Source organism: Rattus rattus, chromosome 1, assembly GCF_011064425.1.
Source record: "Rattus rattus isolate New Zealand chromosome 1, Rrattus_CSIRO_v1, whole genome shotgun sequence".
Lineage (NCBI taxonomy): Eukaryota > Metazoa > Chordata > Mammalia > Rodentia > Muridae > Rattus > Rattus rattus.
In genome coordinates, this window is record NC_046154.1 from 201,578,914 (window position 1) to 201,605,071 (window position 26,158).

The window sequence follows — 26,158 nt, forward strand, 5'->3', positions numbered from 1 at the left end:
AAAATGACAGCTCTGGCCCTGTAATAGTCTAAAATGACTTTGTCTGACCTTCAAATGTGCACTTAGTAAGTCTATATAAAACACAAACAAATAAAAAGTAGTCAAGCATGCAAATAAATAAAGTATAAAATGATAAACTAGATATTAGGTTCACCTTTCAAGTAAGTGTATTTCCTTTTGCTCTTCTAAAGGTTAACTGTAGGATTTCAGTCATGAACACTGTTTCTGAAGATAGTAACTGGCCTGATACATGACACTTAGACAGACATGGCAAAGGGAGGCTCCAATGACTGACACAGACTAGCAGCCGCATCAAACTCAATACAGGAATGGCAAACTTCCCTTTCATGGCCAGGAAACCTGTCTCAACTCACGGTTTTAAATGACTATCTGAAGTTTGCTGTAAAATCCAGCATTAATTCCTTGGATATGTTCTCTTAATTATGTTTGTTACAAATCTATAAAATAGTCTCACAGACTACATGTCTCTAATTTTAATAGGCTTAATTCACAGTGTAAAACTTAAATTTTGACTCAACTAAGATGCTTTAAATTTCTTACACAGAATGATGCAGAGTTTAAAGAATGTAACAATATACTGAATTTTTATAACTTTCTTGTAGCTAATTAATAATTAAAAAACTAGAAATCAAATATTGTTACCAACAAGTTTGGGACTGGGATTTAATAGCCAAGTAAAATCCTAAGATACTATACTACTGTAATTATATTTTACTTCACTGATGTCTACATTATAGTATTTTTTTACTAAAATTAAATCTCCATTTCTTTTTTTAAATGTACATTATATTTTTTAAAAGATTTATTTATTTTATGTATGAAGACACGGTAACTGTCTTCAGACACACCAGAAGAGGGCATTGGACACCAGTACAGATGGTTGTGAGCCACCATGTGGTTCCTGGGAATTGAACTCAGGACCTCTGGAAAAGCAGTAGGTGCTCTCAACCACTGAGCCACCTCTCCAGCTCCAAATTTCTATTTAACTTGAAAAAAACTGCTCTTGTTTCCTTTCTCTCAATATTTGTATTCAGTTGTAAACACTCTCCACAATGACTTTACCCATTCCTTTCTCTTTTCCTTTGTAGCAATGGAAAGAATTTCATCAAGTAGCTGAAGCAAGCCCCCCTCCACTGGAGATCTTAATGTTCAGTATTTGGGAGGCAGAGTAGGCTTTTCAATCATTTTTATAAATTAATTTTTATTATCATTTACTTTAAATTTTGATTCTTGTGTTTCTGCTGGCAGTTGGGGATTATCAAGTGCCTCCATTATTAATTGCTAGTTTAATCCTACTAGGGACTTGGAAATATACTGGATCATTTCTTTTATGTTATTTTGGGAGTTTGATGACCCAGGATATTTTACTAGTTTACCGGTGATCATTATTAAGAGTATGGCATCCTTAATTCCTAATGGATCTTGTTAAAATATTCCTGTGAGTCATCTCTGACATTCCTATGGTAATGTTACAGTGCACGCTTCGGCTTTAAATTCTTAAGACCATGTTTTCAGAAATATTTCTTGGTTTTTACTGCCATTTGAATTCTGAAAGTAATAAAATCCTCAAAGCTAACAAAATATTGCTCTGTTATATTTAAAGATTCCATTTTTAGCTTATTATCCTTATACAAGGACTATAGGCAATACAATTAGATATTGGGCACTACTTTGGCAAATCACCAAATCCATGACATAGTGTTTTTAATATTTCGGTTTATAGTAGAGACATTTGCAAAGGTTATATTCCTACAGCTGTCAGGGCCTCCCTACTGTCCCTTCAAGTACTCACTGGCATTCTCCTCAACCCCAAATTCTCCTCAGTTTGCTTACGGCCCACTAGGTTTTTATTGATACTTATGTTTTATAGTTTCTGCTCACTGTGTAGCCAAAGCCACATTTCTTGCTGTGTTAATTTACAGCATCCAGGTAACTTAACTATCATGAACAACCTACCACTACATGACAAATTATCTTGGACTTACAGGAGACACCCACATCATTTCTGAGGATAAAAACCTGTAGATTTAAGCTATCCTGATCTGGGGTGAGACTTCTCTTGAAGTCCTGTCAAGCCCTGGGCTATAGAAGACTCATTTAGACATCCACATTCCTGTCCTAGAGTATCTGCATATCCTTGCTATGCACAGCGCAATTTCCCAAGACAGAGAACTAAGAGGAATGGAAAGGGGAGAAAAAATACACCTAAGATATAAACTGCAGAGTTTTTTATAACCTAATCTTAAAATATATCACAGCAGGTATAGGAAAGCACACAAGTAATCCTAAAATCCTAAAACCAGGAAAACAGACAGGAGGATAAAGAATTTAAAGGTCTTTCTATCTTCCTCTCCTTATGAAGACTCCCTTTCCTGGCCACAGAATCCCGGGTTGGCAGTTACTTTCTTGTAGTCCTCTGAGAGCAGTGCAGTTTCCTGGCTTCCATTACTTCTGGTGGGAAACAAGTTTCTTTGATTTATGCATTTTTTGAGGACAATGTATCCCTTTGTCCAGAACTTCTGAGGAATATCTTTGGTCTTGTGAACTTTTGATATGCGTTTATGTCTCTTCAGTCTGAGACTGTTTCCTGACTAGAATTTGTATCTCTTTCTGTTTGAAAACAGCTTCAGCTGTTCCCTCTTCAGGCATTCCTCTACCTGCTCCACTCTTCTCCCTGGGATTTCAGTGATGGGGACGCATGTTAGACTTAGTCACCATACTAGTACAACTATGCTCTTTGAAGACAGTCTGGTCTTTTGCTATAAATACACACTGTATATTTGTACTGACACAGACTGGTTTAAAGATTCACTTTTCACTGTTTACCACTGCACTCGAATGTAAGTGTATTATTTATTAGGTTCCGAAGTGTTGGGATCTTGTTTAACAGTCTTGTACTACTGTTCAATTGTCACTAAGTCTAGCTTCACCATTAGCTGTACTCTGAGCGCGCCCTCTCTACTGGTATGTTTCTAGTTTGGCCACACTGCATCTCTCCTATTTCCCTGCTTTCTGGTCAGTCTGTTTTTCAGACTGAGCAGCTGACACTGAAATTGAAATACGTCAAAGACTGAGTTCCCAGAACATAATTACTTTGTTTATGTAGCATGGATTCTTTAATGTAACCAGATTCATAAAATTCTGGACTGGAATCAGACTCTTAAGAAGTTAGGGTTTAGTTCTCTTTTTTAAAAAAATTATTTATTTATTATATATAAGTGCACTGTAGCTGTCTTCAGACACACCAGAAGAGGGCACCAGATCCCATTACAGATGGTTGTGAGCCACCATGTGGTTGCTGGGATTTGAACTCAGGACCTCTGGGTGAGCAGTCAGTGCTCTTAACCGCTGAGCCATCTCTCCAGCCCTCAGTGTTTATTTCTTAAAGCAACTTCCCTCTTAGCCTACTGACTTAATGTGGAGCAATGACACATCTCTAACAAAGATGCATCCCAACAACCTCAGGTATACTGACATTTGAAAACTACATGTTGAAAATTTGCATTTTTAAAAAAAGTTTTCATTTTATTAAAACAAAAAGCATGACCCTCTAACAGATTTCTCAAGCTTCTCTTTATTCTGTGAACTTTTGATGATTCTTTTTCTTTGCTCTTTCATTTCCATAGTTTTCAAAAAACCAAACATCTTTTTAAAAAGACTAAGACCTTTTAGAAGTCAGTAAATTGGTTGGTAGATCTAGTACCACACTGAAGACTGCAGCGTACAAATGACTGTACCGCAAAGATCCCCTAGTGTGCTCCTAAGGAAGACGCGCACACACATTTCCTTTAAGAAGTGAGTTCTGGGGGATAAGAGAAGACAGCAGGGTAAATATACTCACAACGCATTACATATAAAATTGCCGAAAATTTTTTTTAAAGAAAAATGTTTTTTAAAACAAACAAACAAAAGAAGTTTTTCTTCCAGTGCCATTTCAAGGGTAATAGGGCTGTCCAACAGGTCAGAGCACTTGATTCTCCAAAAATGACAGAAAAAAAAAAGGACCTACACATTATATTAACCCAAATAAATTATTCAACAGTTATAAAGTCAGCTCATTTAGCTTGAAATTTTGTATTTTACAGGAGTAATGCCCATTTTATTTAAAAAAAAAAAATGTTCATTTCTATAAATTATAATTTTAAAACATCAAAAAAAGCTGAAAAAGATTACATTTTTATTTTTAAAAATATTTTATGTTCTAAAAACCACTCTTCACTTTTGGTTTATTTTTTAAATTGTCTTAGGAAAAAAGCGGTGTAACTATTTTGTTCTCATGTCTTCAACTATACAATAAAGATGACATTAATTCTGGGTCAACTAGCTAATCTCATGCATTGATATGTCCTTAGAATGGTGAGAATGTAGGTAAGAGCCTATATTTGGGGTCAGTTATTATTAGAATCCAGTGCAAAGGAAAGATTTTTCTGGCTTTTCTCCCAATGTTAAGAAGGTTAGAGAACTCATTGAATTACCAATGTGAGCTACAACAAAAATATATTTATAGTCAGTTAACTCTCAAATATACCTTTCTTGCTATTGGCTCTTGGCCTTCCATCAGCGTGTACCAGCTGACAAGTTTATTCCAGCCCTCAGTCGGCAACAGTATGTAATCCAACTCGTCGATAAGGTGTTCCTTAAGTGACTGAGCATCGCCATCTACAGAGGGAAAAACACACTCAGCACAGAGCAGGAAAGCACAGTACACAGCTCTCAATACACGGCTACACATGACATAAATGCTGAAACTCATGAGTACAATTTCAAGTTTTACAATAATGAAAACTGAGAAAAACGCCAAGAAGGTTCAAATCAACATATTTCAACATAAACCATTGCCTGAAAAACTTTCTACTGTTTTTTTTAGATTCCTAAACTTCTAACGCACGAATATTAACTAAGACACCAACAGAAGAGGTTCCTCAAATATTCTGAGTATCAGTGGTCCAGTGGGAGCCATCCTTACATTAGATAATTAAGTGCAGGAAATTCATGAGTAAGTCACTAACTTTTTTCTTTTTTAGGACAGGGTCTCCTGATGAGGTCCAGGCTGGACAAGAATTTACAATTCTCCTGCCTCATGATCTTCCAAGAGTTAGTATAGGCATGCTACAAGCTGGTATCAAATTAACAACATATTAAATGACTCCAGTATACATAAGCTTGGAGACCGTGATAAAGTTTTTTTTAAAAGAAGTTATTTTGCAAAGCACCTACATTATTCCAGAAGATCCACAGTCTAGATTGATCCCCAAACTAAAACAATGGTAGTTGCACAGAAATAACATTAACTCTGAGATGTTTTAAAATGTCTAAGTTAAATTTGGAATTTTTGTATAATTCAGAGTAGAAACCTAGGAATAATTTCCTGAGTCAGAACAATGTCACTGTCCCATTCTGGGACTCACTTATTAATTGGTTATTTGAGGTTCCAAAGTACTAAAGAGAACTAACTCAATGAGTTACAACTAACCTAAAGAGGATACTCTTGTCCTGAGTTGATTTAATCATCAAAGGAAGGAACACTGGTTTCTGTGGCATTATATGACAAGAATATACTACTCCTGCAGAACAAAAGCTCAGGAGAGAAACAGAATATTATTCTTTTAGAATTCATCGGTAGATTCCTGAAGTTTGAGAGAGCTATGTTTTATGTTTTGTTATAGAAACAAAAGTTGACAATGTCGGAATTTTATATGATCTTCAAAAATAGAAGTAAAACAAGTACTAGTTAAAAATTATTGCATTGGGGGTTGGGGATTTAGCTCAGCGGTAGAGCGCCTGCCTAGCGAGCGCAAGGCCCTGGGTTCGGTCCCCAGCTCCGGAAAAAAAAAAAAAATTGCATTTATTGTATGTATCATGGCACTCATATAGAGGCACTCATGTGGGAGTTGGTTTTCTCCTTCAACCACACGGGTCCTGACAGCTGAATTTTTATTCTCAGTCCTAGTGATAAGTACCTTTACCATCTAAGCCATTTTACTAGCCCTGAGTATGAACTTTAAACATAGCTTCTTTAACTGTGATTGTAATTTTTAAATTGTCAGCAAATAAAATTTGGATATGTTGTCAGAAACTCCAAAGATGAAAGAAAATTACATATGCTAAGCTGTACTATGAGATAGCAGGGAACTATGGCAGACATACTACTGTGAAGTCTCTATAAAAGCCTTGCATGATAGATGGGTGTCTTTACTATAAGAATATATCCAGAGACACTGAGTAACTTGCCTAGGGTAACCATACAAAATCAAGAGCAATGGATGGAGCATTGTATTCTAGAAAATCTTGATATTAGCTGGGTGTGGTGGTGGTGCACACCTTCAATCCCAGCACTAGGAAGGTGGAAAGGAAGGTCAGCAGCTACACAGTGTATTCTGTTCAAAGGTCAACCTGAGCTTAGAAGGGAGAAAAAAGAGGAGGGGTAAAATCCTTGTTATTTTATTCTATGTTTATTTTTTCAGAGTAACATTATTAGGTAGCTCAATCTTCATTAGTAAATAGACCGAGATGATAAGTTATTCAAGTTTCAATAAACACAAATTGCAGAGACTTGAATTCAAACATGAGTGTATATATTCTAATTCCATGTGCTTTGCCATATAGTAAAATATAACAGGAAGAAAACTTTGGAGGAATTAAAAAAAAAAAAAAAACAAGACTTAAGTATTACTTTATACAATATCTAAGTTTAGGTAAACAGTCTATGTGTCAGAATTCACAGAGAATAAAATAACCACTTTTGTTATGTGTGCATGTGTGTATGTAGAGAATACCTTTCAAATTAAACAGAAGGGATGAATTAGCTTTTGATTTATCACTTCTGTATCTAATGAGATGTAACTTATTGAAATAAACTATATTTACTTAAATTACAGGAACTGGTAATTCTCTGAACAGAGGAGAAGATGTATTAGGCTACACTCGCATTGGCTCCAGCGGCTGTAATGGGCTAACAGCTAGAGCCACATCCTTTGATCCTTTTACAAGACAGAACACACAGATTCCAAGTCTGGGTTGTACATATCATGAAGACAGTGCCACTTCTACTTGCCTTTTCATCTTTACAGTCATGTATGTTGGCCTGGGCCAGATGATATTACTGAGCTCACTCAAGCCTTTCAAACATGGCTCCACAGTCAAAAGAGCCCCTCTGGTCTGAATGTTCAAATGACTTTTGTTTTTAAGGATAGGCTGTAGTAGAACCAGAAAACCCCACTTTCTGGTTCTTCCGTATAGATAAGACATAATTTCCTAGGATGTGATTGATCCTCCTTGTGCAATCCAAATGTAACCGTGTCTATGTGTTTCAACTGCTAGGAGGTTTCAAGACCATCTTACCCTTCCTTTAGTTCTCTACGTCTCGAATCCTGGCATTTTTCTCTACAGCTCCGGTACTCTTCTATTGCAGGAGCTGCCAGGGTCTTCACATGGTGCAGGGGCAAAGGAAGCTGTGTCCCATGCCACAAGTATATGAGCAAAGCAGAGATAAGCTCTGTCCTAGCTACACAAATGGGAAATGATAACTCATTCCAAAAAGCTCCCCTGTGGCTCGTAATCTCTCTGCCTGTCAAGATTCCATTGTTATGGTAATCATTATCTATGCATTACAGCGGACTAATTTGTATTTCCTAGAATTTTATGAAATATTACCCGTCTTTTGTTCCTGTAAACTAATCTACATCCCCTATAAATGCACACAAAACAACATGGTCTCTTTTGTTCGGTCACTTACACTATTACTTTTGAGATCTGTAGATACTTATCAGTTATTTACTCATTTTCAAGTGCTTGTAGGGTTTCATTATATGAACATACTGTCATTTGCTTATCCATTCAGATATTGACAGGCACTTGGGTTGCTGGCACATTTTTCTATTACTTATAACACTATGTGAGCACTCATGTGGAACTTTTCTTATGAGCAAATGTTTTAATTCTTCATCGTCTCTTAGGTAAATACTCGCATACTAGGACTGGGTACTATGCCTAACAGATGTTTAACTTTAAATCTATTTGTTGTCTGTCCTAGTCAGCAAGTGTCAAGAGTGATTCTCTTAAGTTTTAATTAAATTATACATGTGTAGTGGCACCAAACTGTGGATCCGTGCATTAAACCCAGGGCTGCACGTATGCTGATGCTCTTATCATGGTGGCACAGCCTCAGTCACCTGTCACTGACATCATTTTCATAAAAAGATTTTTCAGTGTGTGTGTGTGTGTGTGTGTGTGTGTGTGTGTGTGTGTGTGTGTGTGTGAGCTGATAATGTTGGTGCTGCAGACTGGCCTGGGCCCTTTGCAAGAGAAGAACACATTGTCAAGTGCTGAGCCATCTCTCCAGTCTATACACTCTCCATTTCTTTAATACAAATATAAAGATGAACACTTATACATACTCTTTTGGAAAAATATTTTCTTCTTTGGCATAGTAGTATGCGGATGCACAAATTGTATGTGTATATTCATGTGTGTTCAGTTGCATGTGCATGTATGTAGAGGGAAGGCTTGCCTGGCTGTTCTTACTGAGGAGCTGACACCTCCTTTAAGACAGTGTCACAGTGGTCTTGAGACTTAGCAGACTGGCAGGCCAGCGAGCCCAGGTCTCCTGGTTCTTGGCATGGAGACCATAGGTGTGCACCAGCACGCCTGGCTGCTTACATGGGGCTTAGAGTCAAGTCCTCATCTGCGTGCAGTAACAGCTTTACTCTTCTGCTACTCGCCCAGCCCCACCTCTTCTGGGAAAGGAAAGGCGAAGACCTGCTCAAGTTTCTTGCCTACTTTTTTCACTGGGCTTAATGTTTTCTTAAAAGCAGGTTTGACTCTTTCATGGGAAGAGAATATACCTTGTATGATGTGAATGCTTCTAACTTTATTGAGACAGGACTTATGACCTAGAATGTGGCCCGCTTAGTTAAATGTTCTTCAGATATAGCCGTCAGTTTGGCTAAAGATTCTCAGGCTCTCAGAGTCTTCCTATGGACGTGTCTTTTCTGTCCTTCATAGGTACATCACCAATTACAAGGACTCGTTTATTTCTTATTTTAAATTTTGTCCAGGATCCTATAATATCTTACTCTAATGTTCAACTTACAAACCATAAGCCAGGGGCATACTCTACTCTTCTTGTTCCTTCTGGAGAAAACTCCCTGGTCTGAGCATTCCTTCATCTTGCAGAGCTGTGCTAGGTGCAGCAAACACTGCCTCTTATTTTTAGCTTTCTCTATGAGAGCTAAGCTGCCACCAGTAGCACCTGAGTGAGGCCAACAGAAGCCAGTCTCCATGTGAGCACACGGAAACAGGCTTAGTCTGTTCCTTTACTGGGGAGAACATCATCTAGTTCTGCCACGTCTAATATACAGGGCTGTGGCAACCAAAGCAAGTGTCCTTTGTGCTTCATTTCTAGGCATCCCAATCACACCAGTACGTGTCTACATATGGAGCTTAAACAGAAACCAGTCCTGTGACTGCCACCAACAAGTCAAGAAGCTGGAATGTGCCTTGTTTCTTACTGCCGTCCTGGCAGAAAGCCTCAATCTCGGAGCACTCTAGTGCAGCAGCCAAGCATGTCCTGTTGTCCTCTGTGAACAGCTCTCAGACGTCAGAACTAGCCTGGCCCATTCAGGGCTCCATGTGGGGTAAAACATCATCAACGTGGTCATGAATGGAGCTTAGAGGCTAACCAAACTCAAATGTGGGAAGTTAAATACGTATTTTTTATTGTCTTTCTCTTAAACGAAGACAGTTGATAGTTATATAATCCCTTTAAAAATAATTGTAAAATGTATCGCTGTGTTACACATGGTGCAGGCGCATGTCACAGTGTGGATCATGGGTGGAGGTTAGAGGGTCACGTATCCAGGTCTATGGTCTTGGTCTGCGGTCCAACTGGACCACAGTGTGAGTGCGGGACTGACACCTGGAGGAGCTCTGGCAAATCGGGAGGATTGAAAGAGGACAGTGTAAAAGTCAAGACTGTAACCATATACTGGTGACCGTTAACTCTGAAGATGTCATATATCCATTAAAAAAGCAACAGGCACAGTACCATTTCCCCAAATCAGCAAAACAGTGCTTTTAATTTACATGCTTCATCTTAACGTTTCAATTCTAAATCATGACATCATAAATATGAAAGAGCAATGTGTCATATACATACCAAGTAACTACAGAATGATCTGCAAAAAAGTATCTCCACTCCCCCATCTCCCCTCTCTCCTCCCCTCCCACCCCCGTTCTCTCTAAGAGTCTCTCTGTACTGGAGGCAGACTGAGAACAGTTAGTGATTCTCCTGCTTTGGCTTCTTGTCCAAGGAATTCAGGTGTGTGCTACCACATATAATGAATTTCTAATTATCAGTTTATTTACATTAACTTTCTCCATTATTATACCCATGGATACTTACCCATTAAACTTAACATAGTTACAACTTTGCTAAAGAATATAATACCTTTGAGAAGTCCAGAGTTATCGATGGGTCCAGGATAGACATTTTGATCTCCCATCTGGTATTTGTCCCAACTGTCGAAGCCAACATATTTTTTCCACTGTTTGAACCACCGACTATCTACTAGATACCTAAAAAAGACAAGATGCTGGTTAATTAAAATGCCTACAAATACAAGAAGAACAACAATCTGCTTCCGTTACTCTGTTCTGTACTAAAAGAGAATGTCTACTTCAAGGGATTAAGAACAAGGGTACCCTGTAGTTACAGGTGCACTGTACTTAATACTGGGAGGAAAGACTTCATTTGTACAAAATAGTTTCATTGTTCTCAAGTAATTACTACTTGAGGTCATGTGTTGATGTAAGAATGGAAAGGAAAACCCTTGTCAGTTGAACAAAACTTGTAAGAAACATTAAGAATTTAAGTACAATGTTGTAAGATTTAAAAATGGCTCTACTAGAGATTTACAAATACAATATGTATATAGCATACTTTAATGTGTTTTTAAGAAAGGAAAGCTTGTTACTAAGGGTTTTAAAAGTTGATTATGTTAACTGTCCTCAACCTTAGAAATAATAGTTCATCAACCAAGTTTTCCACACTACTGCTTTGCACCGACTTCCCACATCCATCAGTGCTGTAAAATCTCTGGACATCATCATTCAGCCAGGCCCAACTGCAGGCCACACCAGCAGATGCTCAAAGCTTGGTGTGCAAGGCAACTTTGAGGGCTACCACTCTAACATTTTTGGGCTCTCCATATACAGCACTAAAGAAATGAAAAACCCACAGTTACGTCTGAAAACAGCTAAAGCAAAGGCACCAACTGAATAAAACCTTCTAATTCTTACAGAATAGTCATGAACAGTTTACTTCCCTAAAAGTGGATATGAAGAAGTCTGCAGTGCCCTAATCCCACTGCAATTATGCAACTCAAGGCCCTCCTCACCTTGGATAACTTTCTGAGGTAGTAATTCTTAAGAAAACCCATTTCTAAAATTATACTTGGCTTAAAAATCACACAGTACAATATTTTAAAAAATTTCCCATGAAAATATGATCCTCCCCACCTAAATTTTATTAAAAGCCAATAAATACATCAAAAATGGATATCACTCAATAAATTTTTTCTGCCTTTTCGATTTAGCTAAGATACTAAAACATGTGGCTTGCTTTCTCCTGAGATAAATGTCACACTAAGAGACACTTCTCCATTTCATTTATCTACACATTTATCACTGTCCCAAGTCTACAGGTTTTAATTACCTTAATCAAGACACTGTATAAAACCCTGCCTTCAGATCATGGTTATAGCTGCCTTAGCTATATGTGTTGTATTTTCAAAAGAATTTTATCAGGCTCTACCAAAAAATAAGATAATGATTGGATCACACTGAAATGAAAAGATTGGGGGAGAACTGTGGCTTTGTCTTCTGATCCACAGGAATGGACTATTTCTCAATTAGCTTTTATTAATATCTTTCAATAAATGTTAGCATTTCTCCCCATAAGAATCCAAGTTAATTTGTTGGAAGAAAACACTTCATTATACAAAGTATTTCATTGTTAAATAGTAGTTAATACTTGGGTCAAGAATGAAAAACAATCCCCTTTGCACTTTACAAAAACATTCAAATGTTAAAAATTCACAAAAAACCCTTGTCTATAGAGCAAAACCTGGCAAAACCATAGACCTCAGTTTCTGCCGTATCTTGTCAGCTAGGTATGGTGGCCCATGTTTGCACTGCCAGCACCTAGGAGACTCGGTAGGAAGAATGCAAGTCTGAGGTCAGCCTGGATATCCAAGCCAGCAATAGACACACATGGTATCTCAAAACCAACCAAACCAAAATTAACTTCTGGCAATTATATTTTATAGTTCTTGGTAGTTTTGTCATTTTTAACTGATACTGAGAAACTGTTTATGGGGTACCCTGTGATGTATTATCCATGTACATAGTACAATGCTTACATCAGCATGAATAGGATTTCTTCAAGTCTTTATAAAGTGCTTTCTTCTAGCTTTTTGAAATAAAGCCTGCATAATTAGTATCTCTAACACTACAGTGTAACACCAGAACTTAGTCCAAACAATTTAGTGTCCACAGACCAAACTCTCCCTATCCTATAAACATTTAACTCCTAACTACTATGAGATTAATTTTCAGATCCACACTTGAGTAATTTATCGTTCTTTATACCTGCCTTATTTATTTTATTTATTACCATGTCTGTGCTGGTTACAGGATTTTATCCTTTCTTATGGGAAGCACTGTGTACCTGCATCACGTTTTCTTTACCCAATAAAGGCTGTTTATAAGAAATATTCTTTAAAGTGAACAATCTCATATCCACCAGCTGTCTGAGTGGATATGCCCCTGAGATTTTCCTTTTCTTTCAAACATACAGCCCAGTCTAACCTGGAATTCATGGTCCTCCTGCATCAGCCTCAGGAGTGCTGGGATTAGTGCATAAGCTAGCGCATACTAGGCTCTTCTTGAATTGTAGAGTATAAAACAATGTTGCTGCTTAAATAGTTTTCTAATTCAGTTTTCATTTATCTAAGTACTGACCAAGACTGCTACATTAGGGTGGAAGAAAGAAACTTTTTTATTTTTGAGACAAGGTCATCTTGCAACTCTGGTGCATTTGCAACTAAGTATGGAGACCAGGCTGGTTTAGTACTTCTAGAGATCTGTCTACCTGCCTCGGCCTCCCTGTGCTACCACATCCAGCCAAAACATTTCTTTTAAATAGGGCTATCTAAACTTTTACCATTTGATAAAATAATTTGCTATTGTGCTAGATAAACTATCTTATATTTAACGTGTTTTTATAGTATTATGACTAAGTATTGTGTAAAAATTTTCTGCATTTACCATGATTTCATTCTTTTACTAAAATTTCTGTAACTTTCATTTCTTTATTTCTAAGAAGCTACTTTTGTGAGGATGGGGATGGTCATCCCTAGGCAGCTGATATTACTAACATCACTGCTGGGGAGACATTTGTTTTCATGACTAGTTAATTTTCTTAAATACTTCCGGCTTTTACCTTTAAACAGATTCTCCAACTAGTTGTCTTAAATACCTATAGCATTAAAAAACAAAAGTGTGAACTTGAGATGCTATTAATACCATAATTTAAAATGTCCTACAATAAAAATGTTGAATTTAAGAAATGTAGAATTTGGGCTGGAGAGATGGCTCAGTGGTTAAGAGCACTGTCTGCTCTTCCAGAGGCCCTGAGTTCAAACCCCAGCACCCACATGGTGGCTCACAACCATTATAGTGAGATCTGGTGCCCTCTGCTGGTGTGTCTGAAAACAGCTACAGTGTATTCATACACATTCAATAAATAAATCTTAAAAAAAAAAAGAAATGTAGAATTTATGCAGCAGTATTAACTGTCTATATATTGATTCTATAATAGGCTTTTTCTTGTTATTTAACTACTTTCAACACTAGTTTCTCTCTAAAGATTACACTCCTACTGTATGCTTCTAGAGCTTATTTATGGAATTATGTAGGAACGTTTTGGAAACAGTTAACCTGCTAGAATGCAATTGTTAGGTGACTCATACCAACAACGAGAATATCACCTTCTACCTATTAGAATGAATGTTAGTTCAAGAGCTGAGGAGGGTGTGGAAAGGATGAGGAGAAAGTAGAACTCTCTAGCTTTTGGTAGGAATGAAAAATGGTGCACTACTTGTGTGTAACAGAAGGAGATCCTGTCGTGTGTATAACAGGTAAGCTGGAGGGCACTATGCTAAATGAAGTAAACCAGTCATAAAGACCAATGCTCCAGGATTACCTACATGAGGTACATAAAATAGTCACAGAATTAGAGAAGAGATGGCAGGTGTCAGGAGACACGAGAGGAGACATAACTTGCTGTTCAGTGCTTACACAGTCTCAGTTATGCATGAGGGCTGAGTTCAGGTGAGTTGTGTGTGTGCTTACAGTTAACAACACTGTATTTATTGCAAGGCACATCTTATGTCAAGAGTTCTTATCACAAGGCCATGAGACAGTTAAGTGGGTAGACATATACTATCACGCCTGACTACCAGAGTTCAATCCTTGATATACACACAGTGCAACAAGAAAACCAACCCTCATAGTTTTGTTTGTGAGCCTAGCCTTTAGCGACTAAGCCATCTCAGGAGCCTGATATTGGTGTCTCCTGAGAGGCTCTGCCAGAGCCCTACTGATACAGATGAGGATGCTTGTAGCTAACCATCAGACTGAGCACAGGATCCCAATAAAGGAGTTAGAGAAAGGACTGAAGGAGCTGAAGGACAGCTTGCAACCCCATAGGAAGAACAACAATATCAACCAACCAGAGCTCCTAGGGACTAAACTACCAACCAATGAGTACACATGGAGGGGCCCATGACTCCAGCCACATATATAGCAGAGGATGGCATTGTCTGGCATCAATAAGAGGAGAAACCCTTGGTCCTGTGAGGGTTCGTTTCCCTGGTGTAGGGAATGCCAGGGTGTTGAGGTGTGAGTGGGTGGGTCAGAATGGGAGCACCTTACAGAAGCAGAGGAAGGGGGAGAGGAGATGGGAGAAGGGGAAAAGGGGATAACATCTGAAATGTAAACACATAAAATAACCAAGAAAAGTAAAATTAAGAAAAGAAAACTAATCCTTTAACTTGTCCTCTGACTTCAACAAGTGCTGTGGGTTGCCCACATACCACCCCTAAATTAGTAATAAATGTAAGAAAAATGCTTTTTAAAAAGTTCTTATCATGATATTTAATAGATGATGGTTTAATTTGGGTGCAATGCAAAGTGCAGTGTACATTTTAGTGGTATTTTATATATAAACAGGCAGAAGCAGGGGAAGCAAGTGGCATGTCTGTGGAGCCGGAAGATGAGCCACACTTCCATCCAGTGTTCTAGAGGCCACTCCCTAACCTAACTCTGTAGCACTGTGAACCTGAAAACAGCCGGCTGGACTCGGCCTAAGGAATGGACAAGTGCACACAGCTCAGACACCTACCTTAATGACTCTGTTAGAGCCATAAACGTCTCACCTGCTTTTAAATCTTTCTGGTACTTACTGGAGAATCCACCTTGCACCAATTCACAGTAACACACAAGCTATAATACTTCTCAGTGCCACCTATAAGCAAATCTTATCTTTCACAATAAAATTTCCTATTTATTGTGGCATTTGTGTATTTCTTAACCACAACATTAAAACTGTGTTATAACTTTTATAAGGCTTTTAGAAAAGTCCACTGACAGAAAGATGTGCTTGTATAGATAGCCTAAGCCCAATACTATATACTTTCTGTTTGAGTGTTGTACCCTAAACCCAATTCTATATGTGTCTAGTAATTTTAAAAATTTGTATTAATTAATGTGCATGGGTATTCTGCATGCATTATTACGTCTGTGAGCATGCATGCAGTGCTAAGGAGCATGCTGGAGTTCCGGGTGGGTCCTGAGAATCGAGCCTGGGTCCTCTGGAGAACAGCCAGTGCTCTTAACTGCTGCATCACTTCTCCAGCCCCACCCCTGCCGTCTTTTGCATAGCAAGGTGGTTTATAGATCACACACTGTGGTACAGCAGAGATGGCATAAAATTATAATGGATGGAATACTCGTGAGGCTGGGAAGACAGTGACAGCCACTTCAGAAAGGTGGTGGACTGGGGAAGCAGGTGGAAGAGACACACACCGTGCTTACATTCCTTCTGACAATTCTGTCTTATGTCATGAGGACAGTGGACCGCTTCACTCTGTACTGCAGAAAAGCTAGAAGTGTGACATTCGTCCCAATGTCGTTCTTCCTGTTAGTGGGCAGTCTAACTCTTCAAATTCCAGGCCAACTACCTGACTGCTGAGCTTTGGCTCCCCTGTCTCCATGGAGGTTTTCCCAGCAGATAGCTTCTTCTCTTATTTCTCCCCATTTTTGTCTGTTTGTTGTTTTGGGTTTTTAAACTGTCAGCATACAGAAGGTTCACTTCTCAACTCATATAGGCATTCCCACCTCATTCTCTTTTCTGACAGGGTTTTACTGTCAACCTTCGGTTTCCACAGTTTCTACTTCCTCTCCAACCAAGTATGGAGGCTGATCATTCTATGCCAAAACCAGCTGCACACACAGTCAACAGACAACTAAACAAAGAGTGTCACAATTTTACAAACCTTCCCATCCTGTAACTTTAACTTGTCATGCTGATTTTGCGGGGTTGGGGGATAAATGTTACTTTTTAGCCTGTTCCTACCTGAGCAGCAGTGTCAGAAAGAGATACTTTGTGCACCCCATCACTGCAGACCCTCCTGGGATACTGTAACTCACACCAGTGATCCCAACACCTGCATAGCAGGGCTAGCTCTCCCTGCTTGTTATTTCCAGTTAACAGGCCATACAACTAGAATTTTCCATAGAAACTTCAACCCCAATCTTCCTCACCTCTATCTTTACTAATTTTTACTATCATTCAAATACAGTATTTCCCCAGTGATTTAATGACCTAAGTGAGACGCCTGGCTGCATACTATGTAACAGTAGCCAGCATGTCCAGGACAACTGTAACCACTGTAGCTCTCCTCTTTACTATCCAAAGCATCATACATGAGCTTCCCCACTCCCTCACTTTTAGTGGCACAAATTACTGTAAATGCTGTTTGATTTTTCTCACTGCGCCTGACTTTTCTTACTTATTTATTCTGCATTCTGCCTCCAGACTATTAAAGCTTTTATTTTGTTCTGAGGGTGGGGGTGGGGGTGGGACTGACTGAGCACAAGTCAGAAAACACCTGTGAGAGTTGCTTCTCTCCTTCCATCATGCTGCTCCCAGGAATAAAACTCAGGTTGTCAGGTGTGTGGTAAGGCACCCTTACTTGTTCAGCCACCTCACTAGACCCAGTGCAAGATTTTTTAAAAGAAAAAAGAAAAAAAGAAAAAGAAAAAGAAAAAACTCAAACACTAGAACAAAGACTTCTAGTGCTTTAGAAAAAGCAAAGATAACTGTAAAGTAGTTCTCAGGTAATCTGTGGCCTGGTTCACTGCCTCTTTATCCCTCAGATTTCAGGTATTTCTAACCTATTTTCTGCTCTGTACCTTAACTCCATCACTGAGAAAGAACTAATTTGAATGACCCATTTTTAAGCCTAAGCTAACACAAATAAGGAATCCAAGAAGGAGGCCAAACATGATTGTTCTTAAATTGTTCATCAAGAAAGCAAATACACACTCACTGATACCTCGAAATGGAGGAGCCACAACTAAATGACCCCACAACTCTACCTGACATGAAGCTAGGATAAGCAGGAAAGAAACAATGTTAGTAATGCTTGGGCTTTACTGTATCAGTTCTCTGATCGAACTCTGACTTCTCTTTCTACTGAAGAATGAAGGACAGAGGACAGTAAGGAGGGAAGGGAAGGAATTAACAAAGGAAACATGCTAGGACATATTAGGACAGCCTCTAAACAAAAGTCCTGACAACAGCCTCCCTAAAAATGACTTCATTGCAGGCACACATTATAGTCCTGACTCCAGTCCTAATATACTATCAAATCATGTGACCAAACATCACCACACACAGCCCTTTCTGGACCCTTTTCTTTGCATACTCTTACCCTGAATTTAACATTTATTATTCCATAAATGTTTAGTTTTTAAAAACATAACTGCATTTCCAAACCCAATATATAGTCTATTGAATGTTTTCAAAGTTCAAGTGTGAATAACTGCTTTTCCACTAGAGGAATTAATGTGGGTCAAGCACCCATGTAAGATGCCACACAATTTCCAGTTAGTGAGGGTGTTAAAGTGTTTGAAAACTTTTTTGTTGTTTTGATAGTCAGAAGACCTATCTTCCTTTTCTTTTAAATTTTATCACATCCATCCATCATTGATCCACCCACCCATGGACCCAACCATTTATCCATCCATCTATCTACCTATCATCTAACTACATAATCTATCCATGCATCCATTTATGTATCCTCACTGCCCCATATGTGAAGGTGCATACATGCTACAATGTTCATGTGGTGGTAGAAAGACAACTTAAAGGAGCTGGTTCTCTCCATCATGTGGGTCCCAAGACACACATGTCACTAGGTTTGCCTGCAAACTCCTTTACCTGTTCAGGCACCTTCCTGCCTCTTATATAGCTTACTCTCACAGTGAGTAGTGTTTGTACCTTTAGGTCATATACGGTAAAAAGTCAGGAGATGTCTGGGCTAAAAGATGTACAACATGTACAGTGTGAATACTGTCAGCTATCATTCAGCTATCATTCAGCTATCATATACAACATTCACTGTGTAAATACTGTCAACTGTCACTACGAAATACAGGGGAGGAGATAAACTGCTAACAAGATTATTAATAATGTGTAGAGAAATACTGACATATACTTAAAGTATTACATAATTTTAATTTATCATACTGAAGAAGGAAAGCCAAAACAACTAAAACAAAGTTGCTGGAGGAGTTTGGGCAGAAATGGGAGGTGACTACTAGTTATATGGAGTTTCTTTAGGAATGATGAAACTACTCTAAAGTTGATTGTGATATGTATATATACACTGCTATCCAGAAAGCTATCCACTTTTAGAGGGAATATTGTGTAGTACATAAATTATATTGAAATAAAGCTGATGTTATGTGTTTTTATAAGTCAAAATTTGGAGGGATTACATATCTATATTGATTAAGAATTGCCTTTACAGGGCTCAATTTTGAGTAGTGAGTCTTGAAAGAAGAAAAAGGGCAAGATGGCCCAACAGTCACAGGTGCTGAGAAACCTGATAACCTGGCTTTGGTCCCTGAGACCTGGATGAGCAGAATCCAGTGAGCTGTCCTGAGCTCCACATTTGCACTGACACACATGCCCACACACACTTGCACAATAAACCTGTGATGAAATTTTTAGAAAAGAATCAGGAAGATGTATCTGAAGTAAACATAACACCAAGTACAGTAACACAGTATAATGCAGGAAGTAGTACATAATTTACAGGAAAGGGCAAAACCCACATGCATCAAGTCAGAAGGTGTAAGACATAAACTGTGAAGACAGAAAATTCTATAGGTCCTCTATATGGATAACAGATGAAATGTTTAACTAGTACGACAAAGTTGGCACCTCTTGATTTCTATACTTTTAAATTATCTACTTTTAGAGAGTTAATCTGAGTATGGTTCAAGTCTCTCATAGGAAGATAATATAGCTAGAGTTTTCTGGGGGCTAGACTGACTAGGTCAGAATCCTTCCTCTCACTAATCCACCACATGACTGTGTACACTTAACTCTTCAGTTTATCTATAAAAATAACGTGACTTACTTCAGACATGTAAGAAAACTGCTAATACACTGGTGATATTTTTGTAATCCCACACCCACAGATTTATGTATCTTCTTAGAACCAGAAAGTTCAACATTAAATTTATTCAATATGAACATGATTTTTCTATATCTATCAATGATAAATAAACCTCTTAACTTATCTGTTACTTTGTCCAGATGTAAAAACAGAACTAATAGGAAAACGAACCCAAAATATCAAATAAATTATCTTTTTGCCAAAATAAAGGACCCTGCTCCTCTTTTCATGCAAGTAATTAATTTTGCTTGAACACTCCCAGGCTTTGATATAACCATCTCTAGAACTTAAAATAGCCTGCCCTTCAATACTCTTTGGGTTGTCTGAGAGTCTTTGGGGGGTTTGTTTTTTACAAAGGGAGTTTTTTTTTTTTTTTTTTTAATGGATACCTCTGCTAAACAATTTTCAGTAAGAGTGGAGAATTCACTCTAGAACCTGGGCCTGTCAAGCTAACAGGGTGGGTAGAAGGGACAGTCACTATGCTTAGCTCTCCTGCTGGAGGAGAGCAGGCAGCCCAATGCTCTCCTTTTTTGTTAGGAAAGCTAGGCAGAAACCAGGTAGGGCTGAGGAGATACTCACTTTGGGTAAGGACCTTCATGGGCCTGAGGAGTTGTGCCCTCACCCCCAGAGCTGACCTGGAGGAAGGAGGCAGACAGTACAATCCCTGGAAGAAGGGGCTGGCCAGCCTGGCATGCACAGAGATGAACAGCCCATGTTAAAGTAGATGTCCAGGAGCATCCCCCATGGCTATTCTCCCACCTCCACATGAACCCATGGCATCCACATGTCCACATTCACTCCGGTGAACAAAAAATAACAAATTCATGTAAACCTTAGTGATGAAGGAAACCATTACAAACAGTAATTAAATACACATTACAAATTCCTAAAGGAGTTTTCTATCTTATTTAACAATCTGAATTTATTTCCAAAGAGCAATGCTTGATGCCTTCCTTACATGCTATAAAGTGTACTAAAAACCAAGGCCAGTTAGTTGCTAGTTTTCTTTAGTAGTGATTTTTGTCTGTTTGTTTGAACTAGATGATAAAATTTAAGGATGTAGCCATCTCCCTACGTAAAGACTAGATAGGAAAGCCTAAAGAAGAAACTTGAGAGAAATACCCAAGACAGACGAATTAAATGATAACCCAGAGAATGAAACCAGAAAGGACAAGCCGGAATGACACTACTGAAGAGAAAAACCAAAGCCAAAACCCTAGCAATTTGAAACTTTCTGTGTGAGAACTAAGAAGCAAACAGAATAGCCATTGTCTGGATTACATTTAGTAGTAACACCATCACATTATTAATACTAGGGGAAAATGATAGCACCTATCATTTTAGAATTACAACCAGTTCTTTAAACAAACTCAGAAATCCAACAGACTTAAGGGCATGCTTTTTAAGGCACACATTGAAGACATTGAAAACAGTGGCTGGCATGGCTAAGCACGTCAATAAATGCTCATCTGCAGTGGTATTACTGTGTGATCTACTCCTCTCAAATCCCTCACCCAGAGGAAAGACTTACGCCCAACAGTTTAGACTTAACCTTCCAATGACATAACAGCAAACAATAAAGTGATTCTTCAGGTAAGAAAGCATCTTTCACACTCAAAATGAAACAGACATGCAATGATGACAACAGCACAAGGAACTATTCGGCAGCCATGGAGCCATGAGCCCTGTCAGATCTCTAGGACATGCCCGACATGTCAGCATGGTTATGCTTACACCTTCCATTCTCTTAAAAATGTGTGCCTTTACGAGTTCATTACAACAGTACCAAACTTTTTTTCACATGGTAATGCTTTAAAAATACATACAGAATACTAAAACAAAATACTCCACAAGACCTTACTACCATGTTTGTTGTGATATTTCTGCAAAATAGTGAGAATGGGCCTTATCACCTGTAATATAAATTTACGATTACTGATAATTAAAATTCAAAAGCCTGCTTTCAGTAATGATTATAGATAATTTGGTCTCAAGAGTTTTCAAACAAAACGGCAATTGTCCTATATATTCAGTTATTTGCCTGTCAATCTTTAACTATTATTTAATTTCCAGAAGCAAGATGCTAAGATATTCTACATACACCATCACATCTAAACAAACAGCCACAGAGACAAGTGTGGGATAAAAAGCTAGAATTCTGTTGCTAAATATAAAATGGGCTTTCTTTAAAGAGGAAAAGAAGTTATTTTTTTCCTCTTTAAAGTAGAACTATTTTAAATAAACCTTTAAAAATAAGAGGCAGTTTAGAACAGTGACTTAAGGGCATGAACCTAAGATTCAAACTAGTTTTCATGGTCAAATCCAACAGTTGTGTGAAGGTTTCTGAGTCTAGGGTTCCTATTTTGTCAAATTCGAATAACAGTAGCAGTTCCCTGAATTTTAGCAACGAGAAGTTAAGTTAACATATACTTGTAACAGCTCCTGGGTGCCTAAATGTTTTGAAACGTAAAACTGTAGGCTACAGGCTTTGCAAGCTAAAATTTTCTTAATATACAAGCAAGAAAAGTAACTGTCACAAAAACCACTTTGTAACAAAAAAATCATTTAATAGTCTAAATGTACTAATGGGGAGATTGCATAATTTGGGGGGAACAAGAAGCCCGACAGACATGAAATAAATCACTGAATACCTCTAGATTTTGGCCCAAAAGGCCTCATTAGCCCTTGATTCACCAGCAAGCTTAGGGTCAGGGGTTAAAGAAGTAAACTTTCTTCTCTATTATTTTAAGCATCTAAAATAAGAAGAATATGCTTTAATGTGACTACTTTCTGTTTTAATTTTTGCTAATATGCTAATATTTCAAGTTTTGCTTTCTATTTTCATTTCGTGTAATATATAATACATGACTACTTGGTGGCAAACACTTAACTTCTTTTCTAAGTATGTACTTTGCAATTTATGTCAAGGATGTCTTCAGTAACTGGTCACACATTTCCTTTAGTGTCTGTCAGATCATGTCGTTAAGAGTTCACATTCCATAAGCCTAAACAATCACTAAAGCCTCAGAGGCTCCCAGGTCAGACAGAGGAGCAGAGGGACTCTAAACATTGAACCAATGTCTCCTGTCCACATATCAGTGATCAGGTTCTTAGGAAATGTAATGAAACAAAAATATAGAGATGCTACATAACTAACCACCAAAGGAAGGTTACTCTCCAAAATTACCTTAAATGTACTAGGACTTACTAGGGGTTGTATAAATAAAAAACAACACAGCTATTTTGGTTAACAACGAATTATTATTAACATAACACAAAATGACTGAAAATGATTAGCAGACATAATTTAGCAAAACTTGAAGGAATTATTTTGATGATGATATACACATCTATTCATGGCAGATCTAATTTGAAAGCTATCTCAAAAAGGAACATTTTACATCCCACAATTTTCCCTGTACTTCATTCAACTACCGTTCCTTAGGTTCCTAAAGAGCTTACAAGTAATTAAGCACACTTTTATCTTACCAGGAAATCCATCACCATGTATATCCTAAAGGTGTCTTTAATTTATCCTAAGATAAACTTGAGTTTCTCAATTCTTTTTCTGAATTTTCTAAATTCTAATTTAACTTTGTTTATGGTTTCTTCACTGTCTTATCAGAACGGAAACAGACTAACATCTAGCACTGTGAGACTCACAGTTTATTCCCTGTCAGTGAGTGCCACCTTGCTGTCTCACCTTTTATAGGTATAACTCTTGTATCAATGTTTCTGGACCTCTTACTACAAATTGAGTACCAGTTATACAGAATGTTTTTTGTTCTCGAAGACTGTGTACTCAATTTGTAGTAAAAAAAAAAAAAAATCACCACCCATAAACAAATAAATAGAAGTGGGTATTCAGGAAGAATCAAATCGATATATTTGCCTAGGTGGTTGAGTTAGTTTCAAAGTACTGAAGAGCTAACTTGGTGAAATTTAACACACCTGACTATAATTTCAAAAATCTGTATGAAGATTTCCAGATTATGGAAGGCCTATCTCTTTTTTTCTTAGTAGCAGAATCAGCATGAAGGTAGCATCATTAGGAAGGATGAGAACCACTGATTTACACAAAAGAGGTAAAAGTTGCCTTCAGTTTCCTTCTTGAGGTTAAGGCATTGTAATAACTCAAATATGGACTTAATGTCTACATTTTAACATGGCTTACAGTAACTGTCAAGAAAAAAATACTCGCTTTAAAACAATCAACTTTAAAAGTAGTTTAATAGCCACAATACACGTATTTCTTAAATCATACATCACCATGAACACCAATTATATCTGATTATCGCTCAACACAAAGACATTGGTGAGAAAAAATCCTCATTTTAAAAAGATTTCTATTTTATTGGTAGCCATATTTAAATTTGTATGAAGCAATAAATGAGTGAATTAGTTTACAGCACAGGGCAAGGAAAGCATAGGTGCTCTAGGGAATGCCCAATTTTTCCTTGGCAAGAAATTCGGTAAGAAGAAAATTAGAATATAAGCAATAATGACTTAAGCCACTAAAACACTATAATGCAACAAGTGTATTTCACATCATCAAGGGTCTTAATTATAGAAAGAGTATGTGGCCTTACAAACTAAGGGTCGAAGTACTTAAATTCAGGTTTCCAAGCTGTCACCTATTAGCTTCCTCGAAAATGATACCAACCCCACAGCACTTGTCTGGAATTAATAGCAGAAATAAAAGGATTACTAAAACTTAGTATTTTTTTATGAATACCAGATATTTCAGAATATTTAACAGAATCAATATAGAACAAACCCGATAAAATTGTTATCGCTCATTGAACAGATGGAGATGCGGAGGTTCAATGGCTTAGATGAATCTGCTTCCAAGTCACACTGCAAAGTATGAGGTGGACCTGTGAATAAATCAGGTCTAAGTCTCTTTCCACCACTCCACACTGGAGTGCCTAATGAGCACTTGAGAACTGTGAATAAATCAGGTCTAAGTCTCTTTCCACTAGCCACACTGGAGTACCTAACAAGCACTTGAGACGCTGTAAACCACTGATACAGAAACAGAAGGAAGGAAAAGTAACTTAAAAAAAATAGATAAATAACACAGGCACACTGCCCTTCCCCTAAAGCAGTATTTTCCCTTTATTTAAATAATTCTGTAAGTCAACTGCTTTGGCTGACAAGTGTTAAATTTTGTACATGCTTCCTCTAGTATTTGGGTACATACAGTACGGTTTTTGTTTTTTTGGGTTTTTTTTTTTTTTTTACAAGTTTGAATATTAGCAAGCTTCTCAGCTTCGAGCGGACTTATCTACTTTTTGCAGGCCTACGTTATCCTTCGAAGCGGAGGGAAGGGCTGCACTTCTAAACAGAAGTGCCGCCGGCTCCCATCAAGCCCGGAGCAAAGCACAGGACCACGTGGTGTCTCTCAAAAAACCCAAGGTCCCTACACCGCTCCCTCCTTTGGACAAGGAAGTGGAAATTAGGGGTTTCCTTTTCAGCGGAGCCCTGACACAGACCACCTGTGTGGTCCCCGCCGCAAACATCCTGAAGCCGGGGTCCCGGAAGACTACAAGGATCAGAATAATGGGGAACTTGGGTGAGGACGACGCCGGCGAAGGAGTGACCGACCGGAGAAGCGGGGCGAGCGAGGCGGAGCGGCGGGACCGGGATCTGTCAAAAACTGAGGCAGGCTCACGCCGAGCCACTGCACCCCAGCTCCGCGAAGGCCCGAAGTGGGAGCGGCTCTGCCGGAGGGAGGAGGACCCGGAGCCCCGCGAGCCTCGGCCGCCGCTTCCGCGCAGCTCCGGGCGCGCACCGCCCACCGCGAGCCCCGGCCCTCTGCGTCGGTCCAACCTTTGCCCCCAAAATCTGCTGCCCGGGCGGCCGCCGCCGGACCTGTCCGCACCTGTCACCAGCGAGCGACACCAGCCCGCCGTTCCCGCCCAGCTCTCCGCCCGCCTTAGACCCCCACGGGCCCCGCGACCCCATCCCTTACCAGGTGTCCCCTTTCCGGAGCGAGGTTTTGAGCAGCGTCGCGATGTCAGAACGCTGGGTGTCCAGGTCCGCCGCTCCGCCTTCCGCCATCTTCTTCCACTAGCGGTAGCGGAGGCGGCAGCGACGGCGGCGGCACGCCCCGGAGCATTGTGGGAATGGCGTCCGCGGCCCCGCCCCGCCGGCAGGTCTGTACCAAATGGGACGCGAGGGCGGGGGGCGGGGGGCGTGGCTCGGCGGGGGAGCGCGGTGTGGGCGCGCCTGCGCTCTGTTGCCCCCTCGGGTCCTCGCGCGCCCGGCAGCCCGGCGTGGTCGCCGCCGCCCTAGACCTCTGAGTTTGCACGGTTCTCCCAGGG

The 26,158-nt window shown here is 39.0% G+C and overlaps 1 protein-coding gene across 3 annotated transcripts in view; it reads right to left on the reverse strand.

The window, feature by feature from the left end:
- The window catches only part of Usp15 (ubiquitin specific peptidase 15), a 92,004-nt gene extending 66,058 nt beyond the window's left edge, over window positions 1-25,946 (reverse strand). Inside the window, exons 1-3 of one of the 3 annotated variants that reach the window (XM_032913272.1) lie at window positions 25,807-25,943; window positions 10,469-10,596; window positions 4,550-4,680 (exon numbers count right to left, since the gene is read on the reverse strand). In XM_032913272.1, the coding sequence (XP_032769163.1) occupies window positions 4,550-4,680; window positions 10,469-10,596; window positions 25,807-25,895 (348 nt within the window). In that variant the 5' untranslated portion in view covers window positions 25,896-25,943. Of the gene's footprint in view, window positions 1-4,549; window positions 4,681-10,468; window positions 10,597-25,806 lie in introns of all 3 variants that reach the window. The other 2 variants (XM_032913281.1, XM_032913296.1) reach the window with 2 other exon arrangements.
- Window positions 25,947-26,158: the final 212 nt, after the last annotated feature.